The following is an 8,764-nucleotide window of genomic DNA, read 5'->3' as shown; positions in this document are numbered from 1 at the left end:
ACATTTGTTTTTATTTTCAGCCAGCAGCTGTTTTCTGTGAAGAAGTTCTAAAAACCCTCTGTAAAATAATTACTCATTGGACGGACACAGTTAGGAACTGGCTCATGAACATAGTAGAGGATTTAGCTGCTAAAGAGCCATATACCTTTCTCAAGAGTTGGTTGGGACCAAAACAGAGCTAAAAGGAGATTGAATATAGGACATAGATTCATCAAGTAATTATATATCAAATATCTTCCAGGTGTGTAAATAGATTTCTGCAGTAATGAGTTGAATGAATTAGCATAGTAGTACTTCATTTCCCACATCTTGAAGTCAACAGGTTTTTTTTAAGGGTTTTTTTGGTTAGGTATTGGTTATTGGGGACATTAAACATCATCATGATAAAGTGCTGATGATGTTGAAGTCATTGTTCTTTGTTTATAGCTTAACGTTAGCTTTTTACTTCTGGCAATTTCAATTATGCTTCAAAAATCATGACTCTTATTTTCTGCACCAATCTGAAATCCAGTGGAAAATTTTCACTGACCTTTTGTGGATGGAAACCAGGGTACTGCTAAGTTGTGTGTTAGCCTACAAAAATACATAATCACCGTAGCATTCTACATGTATAAGCAAATGTGAAAATTATTACATGTCGGTGTTGTGTTTTTAGTTTGTTTTCTCTTTTAATGGCCAAAGAATCTGCTAATACAGGTTTACACGTGGTTCAAAAAATAATAATAATGATAAATAACTGTGGAGTTATGGAAAATGGTATATCAGAACTTAGTGTGACAGTAGCACAAGTTGAGAAAAGTCATAAAGTAAACTGGCTCTGTAATGTCATTTACACAGTGTCTATCCAAAGTAAGCTAACATTAGCCACTATAGTCGGCTGCACATATGTAGCTAGCTAACTAGCCAGCTAATTTACACAAATAGTCAGTAGCTAGTTACATCTGATAGCCAATTTTAGTGACTACGAGCTATTAAAATCATGATAGTCTGAACCAAACAAACATGTTTTCTTACAGCTGGAGATCTGTAGACCAGGGCATCAATGCAGCGCTACAGCACGTCATTTTAATGCTCTTTTGTCACACCTTTATCCTTTAGCAATACTGCTAAAATGAATTTTATTGCTGGTGAGTTTATCTCCACATCTACATGTTGAAGTGTTACATGATTTGAATGTATGTATATATATATATATCCTCTTTTATGTGTGCCCTGACAGTCATCTCCTCCTTGTTCATCGTTGGCTTTAGCTCAAGGCCAGCTCTGTCCAGCTCACTCAAAGAGCTCATCAATGACTGTCTGAAGGACCGTTGCCCACATTTATCCAACGGCTTAAAATAGTTTGAACCAACAGGTCTCTCCCTGCTCTTGTTTCATCTCATGATCATGTGTGCTTACTTATATTGAGATTTGATTTCACTGTGACGACAGGAAGCAAATAGCTGAAATTTTCTGTTTGCATTGATCAAATTCGTTTTCTGTCAACCAGAGGGCTTTGGTGTCTGTCGAATTGTCCCAGAAGGAGGTGAACTAAAGATCACACTGGCTATTATTTAGCCCCATGACAACAGTCCATTTTTTTGGTGCAGCCCAGTATAAGTTTCAGCAGCAAATTACCAACCTACATCAAGCTCGCAAAAGCCCCTTTTACACTGGACCAAATAATCACTAACAACCACTAACATCTGGGTTTTGTTGTTAGTGGGAAATGGTACAATCGGCATTCAGTCCCAGGTCAAATGACTCTAATGCAGGACAGAAACTAAAACTCCGAAGCTTTTTATACTGCACACATACTGTTTTATACTGTTTTCAGCACAACTCATTTTCACCTTTTCTACCTCAGTTACCTTTTGCACAGACTTTTATGCTGTTTTTATATAGCACATACTGTCTCATACTGCACATACTCATCACCTCGTCTACTTCAGTCATCTTGACCTTGTTTTCTTTCTTCCTTCCTTTTCCTTCCTTTATTGTTCGAATTCTTGAAGACAGCCAAAAAACACTGGGTAAGAAACATAAGATATAGAGAGGTGAATTCATATCCACCCTCCATAGACTCACAAAAGACAAATAAGCTAAATGATGCGTAATAGGCGGTTTCATAGAAATCTATTTTGTGGATATATTTATATATTTAGAGTATTCAATGTGTAAGATGTGCATGTCTATATAATGTCATAATGACTGGTTTGTTACTTTTTCTTAAGACATATTTTATTATTTATTTACTGGTTTATTACCCCCTTTATTCATAAGTACTTGACTGTATGAAACTTAGGAACACAAGAAAGACATACATATACAATTAAATAAAAAGAGAAAAACACATTTTTAAATGATGGGGAGATTATTTATTAAACAAATAATTAAAAGATAGCATCAAAACTAAAATATATACATATGAAAATTACATTTCATACATAGTACAAGCTGTTACATTTTTTATTGCTTTTTGCTTCAGAAAGTATTAAATTGAATAAATTTATCGTTTGAGTGAAATTACTGAATACAACAAAGCATGGCTTCCTACCAGTAAATTTACATTTATACATATGAAATTTCTTCATTATAATAATACAGTTAATCATGTACATTTGTGTCCTTCTGTTCACCATCTTCCAGGAGACCAAACAATAAACTGTTCCAAAACAGGACAAAAGTCTCATCATTTTCAACAATAAAACACACACAGATCCTGCCAGAAACTTTTCACAACTGGACAATGCCAAAACAAATATACAACAGACTCTGAACATCCTCTGCAGAAACTACAATATCTCTTATAAATCTTTTTTTAAACATTGGCTGGATAGAATTAGTTTAAAAGAGATTTCCTTAACTTTGTTAGTGATTAAATAGAAGCCAGGCCTTCTGTCATAAATCATTTACAAATCAATTCCAATATGAAATCATACGGTAATGTGGTGATATATCAGAGCCCTTATAAATTTGTTACTATCAGAAAAAATTAAAAAATTAAAAGAAAAACTTTTTGCAGTGGCAGGGTTTGTCGGATATAACTACAGCAATCGTCAAGCATCGCCTGAGATTTAAACAGCATGCAACATCTACTAATTTGATCAGATTCTTGCATTGCGTATCTCACCCATCATTCTTCCGCGATGACATCACCTTTAGGTCTGCTTCCTTTTACAGTGTCGGTCGGTTCAGACCTCGTGGCGCAACGGTAGCGCGTCTGACTCCAGATCAGAAGGTTGCGTGTTCAAATCACGTCGGGGTCATTTCTTTGCTTTGTTTCGGACATGAAGGTGTACGTTTGAATTGTTTACCCAGGTGGTTGGTCCGGGTTTTGCGACTAGTATGACAAACCCTTCCACATTTGCTCAACCTCATCGTATACAGGAAGGCTAGTAATTTTTCTGACAGTTCAGATTTAATAAGAAATAATTACACAGTGACTGTCTGTGTCTCACTGACTGCTGACTCATACTTACTCAATACTGCCACACTGCTGTATAGACTTGTATTATATAGTTTCATATACCTATATTTACACTTTTGTCATATGATCTGACTTATATTGCATTTATATTTATATTGTCTATGCAATATGACCTACAGTTTATTAATAACCTGTATTGATTTGTTCATTTGTTAGGATCCCCATTAGCCGCACCCTAAAGCAAAGACAGTCTTACCGGGGTCCACATTTAAAATCTAAAAGAAACATGTACATTAAACATGACAGTTCACACAAAATTTATGAGTAGAAAACTTGCACTGTTGACTGAACTGATATGATGGAGGTTTGGGAAAACTTGTAAAACTTGACCCATATGAAAAATTAGCACTCAGTCACCGCCCAAATGTGGATAAAATTAAGTAGGTGGTAGATTTCAGACACAAAATAATGATTTTAAGTGGCTGGTATACTAAACATGTAGGCCTATTTATCAGTGGCAAGTAGGTATTCACATTTTAAAAAGTTAATTTCCCACCCTGGGTTATATTATATCTTAGTGTTTCCCAAACTTTTTTTTCCTGGGGACCCATATTTTTTTAAATGACAAACTGTTCCGACTCAAGTCACTACAGGCCTTTTGTGCATAAATGAACATTCCTAACCATTTTTACTGCAACTCCTCCTGATGCTTTATTGAAAACATATACACATGTTAAAACTCTAAATAAGATATACATTTAGATGAGAAGTAAATTATTTTCAACCATCGCATTGTTTTTATTTCCTCTTATCCAGAAAACATGGGACATTTTAGCCCACTTCATAAATTAGACAAAATAAGTGCATTTACACAGAATTAACCAGCCCTTGTTTTTTTCCTTTCATCACTAAAACAATATACACATTTTAAATACTTTATAACAGGTGTACTGCAGATATAAATCTTAAATTTGCAGAATTTCTTTCATAGTCTTGTATTTATTTGGGGATCCAAATAAAATCTCCTGTGACCCATCCAGTCTTTGGGAATGACTGCTATATCTGATCTTGATATTGATATATTTATTGATATTAGGCAACTGAATACTGACCCATAGTATATATATTTGTCTGCCTATGCTGTATCTAATCTTTAGTGTGTTTATAGTTATAATATTGCCAATAATACGATCCAAACTGTATTCATATTCATACTACTGCACATTGGCTGCTGGATATATCTGATCTGTATTCAGATGCATTCACGGTATTCATCTCACCGCCAGAAATCTATTCTCAAAATAAAATCCATTTTACTGCACTTCCGGTTAGATGCTAACTTGCATTTCGTCGTCTCAGTGCTTATACTCTGCAGAATGTTAGCACATTGAGTTGACCTGGGATTTTTATATATATACGGAAGAGGATTAGGGCCATAATACATTATATAATACGTTCAGGAATCTGTTAAACTGTAAAGAAAACATTTCTTCTTCTTCTTCCGAGGTGTTTCTGGAAGTGAGAGGTATGTCCTGTTGCCATGGAGACGCGTCACTGGGCAACGCGTCGCTGAAGCGTGATTGTGGGAAATGTGTGCCAGAACAAAGAGCGTAAGATACTTCAGATGTAGCTCTAGCGGTAAAAAATTCAGCATTTTCCATCTTTTTTCTGCATTTTTTCGAATGTAATAACGTATTTTAAACCTCCAAAAATAAAGGACAGAAGGGCAACATGAGCTGCTGATAGTCGCTGTACAGCCACACGGAGATTTCCAGTTTCCTGTTTGTTTTGGGTTTTTTTTTTTTTAGCAGTTTACAGGCGCATTAAAGACAGTTATTGTAATTTTCCCAGTTTAATTGTCTTTCAGTAAGTGAGAATATTCATCTGAGCTGCGTTTTAACCTCAGGCACAATCGTCTACAGGGACTTGGTTAACTTGCTCAGCCTGCACAGTCCTCTCTGTCAACACTGTGTGACGATAAGACGACACGATGTTAGAGGACAAACTGCTGCAGTCATCCAGGAGCTCTGACAAGAACAAGAAGAAAACGAAGAAAAGAAAGAAAGCTTCCACATCGCCTCCAGAAAACACAGGTAAAATGCCTTTCACTAAATTTGGTGGAAGAAGTAGCAATATAAGTAAAGGTCCTGCATTCAGCATTGTGTGAACTATTTTGATTATCATGATTATTTATTAATTGGTTAGAGTTTTGTTTTTTGTTTTTTCAGAAAAAAAGTGAAGACTGTCTGATTTAAATTTCTTAAATTTGTGTTTTGTGTTTTTTTTTTATTTCTTTACTCCTTTTTGATATTAAACTGAATATCTTTGTGGGCAAAACGACACATTTGAGGACGTCCTCCTGATCTTTGGGAAACACTAATAGACATTTTCCACCATTTTTGACATTTTATAGACCAAAGAACTATTAGTCAATTAATCGATAAAATAATTGACCAATTCATCGACTATGAAAACATGGTCAGTTGAAGCTCCTATTATAGATCAACAATTGCTGATACATTAGTATGTTACTGTGGTGGTTAGTTGAAGTGGAGCTCATTTTAATCAGTTTATTCACTGTGTGGCACCATCTGAAACAGTGCATCATATTTTGTAAACTCAGAAAAACCAGGAACTACAGCTGTCTATTAAATGTATTGGAGCAAAAAGCACAATAATCGCCTCTGAAATGAATGAAAATGTGAAAATACACAAGTACAAATTCCTTAAAACTCTAATGAAGTACAGTTGTTGAGTAAAGATAGCAGCTACATTCACTCTGAGCTCTTGGAACTTGTGATAAGCATTTTCTATTATTTTCTGACATTAAAAACATAATAAAAGTAATCGTTAGTTGCTGTCCTAATACACTCTTCTTTTAACTATTTTCATTCATACTATACTGCGTATTCTAATTGATATCACCAGTACAACAGTCAATGTTCAGATGAAAATTATACATGCAAAACATATCGTACAACTCATTCATAACAGAATGCATGAATACGTTCAAATACCCCACAGCAAATAAATAAACCATAAACAAAGTTCTGCATCAGTGATAATTAGTAATCAGAAAGGGATTCTTCAAATTAAGGATTTTACATTTTAAAGTCTGCATTTTTTTAAAAATAGCACACTGACTGGTTTATGAGGCCTCCAATACGAACCAAAAACTTTATCAAAGTATCTTGCATACTTTAATTTGCATAAAGGCTGTAAATTCCGTGTTTAAAAATTGAATTAATGCATATTACATGTCAAGAGTCTCCGCTGGCCACACAAACCAGATGGAAAAATTAAATCCTCATGCATTCCTCTCGCAAAAATGCAGTTTTGAAAAATAGATTCGAGACTCGGGGCTTTGTTAAAGTAAAGGAAATTAAATTATGGTGCCACATTTTTTATTAAAAACAGATCCTCTAGAATTCCTGTTGGAGTAAATGTTGCCAACGAACACAGAAAGTATTTTCATTTAAACTGTCACATAATGAGAAGCCTGAAAGCCCTAACATTTCTTGCACAGCATACATTTATAATTAGTCATGCTGCAGAGTTATGGCACTGGAAAAACAATAATTTGAACTGTGGTTCAAACGTAGGTCACTGTAAATGTACACAATGTAAACACAAGCCTGAGGATCATGTGGTGGTGGACTCCCTACAGTGTTGAATAGGCCATTAGAGAACAGGCCCCCAGTGTCACTTCCCATCACTGGCCAATTACAGCTCATTACTGTAAACCAACCCATTAGCCCTCCAACTCCAGAGGGAGTCATTAGTAATCTAAACCCTCCGCTTTGTCTGGCAGTGTGCACACGCCCACATGTTTATGTTGCATCCTTACAGAGAAACCTCAGGCTGTGTCTTTGCCTCCAGAGACCTCTCCAGTGTCCCCACAGTGTCCGTCTCAGCCTCCAGGCCAGCTGCCCAGGCTCAGAACGACTAATAAGGACAGAGAACAGCTCGGTAGAAGCGGCCGGAAGAGCAAAAGACATTCAAAAGATTCACCGTCCCCCCTGACAACAACAGACAAAACCAGTGTCAGTGGATCTCCGGCGCAGGGGTGTGCTGCCGAGCTCAGCGCTCAGGCCACGGAGACCCTGAGGTGGGAGGGAGTGCTGGAGGACCCTCAGGCTGAGGAGAAGAGGTTGGAGCTGTACAGGGCCAACAGGCGGCAGCGTTACATGTCACACAGAGAGGCTCTGTTAAAAGAAGCCCAGCATGCTCTGAGACAGACTTTCCCCAAAGAGAGCAAAGAGAAAACTTCTTCGACTGGATCTGACCGACAGGAGCAGAGATTATTTCACAGGCATACGTGAGGCACAGGCAGAATTTTCCTGGATGTCGTTAAGAAGTTGGACTGAAGAGAAACTGAGTATGTTGCCAATCAAACAGACCTTCTTCACGGCAGCCATATTGATATATAATTGCAGGTGAACACAGGTTTAATTAATTTAATCAATTCAGGTCCCATTTTGCTAACACTTGGCTGCACCAACAAAGATTAATTTAATCTAAGATTTGGAGACGTTTCATTTAGGAATACACAGCAGCCAAAAGTTCATGTTCTGTTTAAACTCAGATTAGATCAAGTTAGCTAAAAAGTTAACAGAATATGACATTGTTTGCTAGCTAGGTAAATGAGGCTCCCTTTTGCCAGTTCACAGAAGGTCACAGGATTGTGCCAAAAATGAACCTACATCAGTGAATGAATATATGTTTATAATTGTTTATTAATGATTTATAAAATGTTTACAACCTGGGTAATAACCTTATTATAAAACACTTATAAACTGTGTATAAGGGTGTTAGTCTTATTGGAAAGCGGTACCAACTTTAACATCTTCAAACAGACTAAACTTTATATTCAGTCTGATCTTCTCCATGGATGGCAGGTAGTAAAATAATAACATTTTCAGTATAAAGTTTTAATTTTATTGTTGCTGTATTTGCCTCTTTACATATAAGGAGTTCACTGTGGCTCTTTTTGTAATTATAGAACCGAATATACAAAAAGGCACATTTTACTTTGTGGTTTGTTGTTGCTGTTCTGTCGAGACGTCTATGAAACACTCCCGCTGCTGGACGATAGGTGGCAGAAAAACGATGTGTTCCCTGACTGAATCAGACGCTCCAACACTGATGAGTCAATGAATGCAGATGAGACGGTGCTGTTGTGCCTGAGATTTTTTTAATGCATGAACAAAGTGAAATACAAGACAAAAAGTTTAAATGACAAATACATTATTTAAGTTATTTCTCCCTGGGTACTTTGCATTGATTACAAAGCTGTTACTAAATTGAGGACTGATATTCAGAAGTGAAGCTTTTCCTTTTTAACTTTAAATTATT

The 8,764-nt window shown here is 36.3% G+C and overlaps 1 protein-coding gene and 1 non-coding gene across 2 annotated transcripts; both read left to right on the top strand.

The window, feature by feature from the left end:
- Positions 1-3,176: 3,176 nt before the first annotated feature.
- On the top strand, positions 3,177-3,248 carry trnaw-cca (transfer RNA tryptophan (anticodon CCA)). Its single transcript has one exon. It is a non-coding gene; the product is annotated as a tRNA-Trp (tRNA).
- A 1,882-nt stretch (positions 3,249-5,130) lies between these two features.
- LOC146319093 (uncharacterized) lies at positions 5,131-7,935 on the top strand. Its single transcript, XM_084730372.1, has 2 exons — positions 5,131-5,502; positions 7,259-7,935. The coding sequence occupies exons 1-2, from the start codon at positions 5,400-5,402 to the stop codon at positions 7,729-7,731; spliced, it is 576 nt and encodes a 191-aa protein (XP_084586498.1). The 5' UTR covers positions 5,131-5,399; the 3' UTR covers positions 7,732-7,935.
- Positions 7,936-8,764: the final 829 nt, after the last annotated feature.

The sequence above is a fragment of the Lutjanus erythropterus genome, chromosome 11, assembly GCF_056507025.1.
Source record: "Lutjanus erythropterus isolate fLutEry1 chromosome 11, fLutEry1.hap2, whole genome shotgun sequence".
NCBI lineage: Eukaryota > Metazoa > Chordata > Actinopteri > Lutjaniformes > Lutjanidae > Lutjanus > Lutjanus erythropterus.
This window is presented reverse-complemented; position numbering and strand designations above follow the sequence as displayed.

Coding starts and splice junctions, on each gene's coding strand:
- LOC146319093 (XM_084730372.1), top strand. CDS start 5,400: ATGTTAGAGGACAAACTGCTGCAGTCATCCAGGAGCTCTGACAAGAAC. Junction 5,503..7,258: donor ATCGCCTCCAGAAAACACAG/GTAAAATGCCTT, acceptor GCATCCTTACAG/AGAAACCTCAGGCTGTGTCT.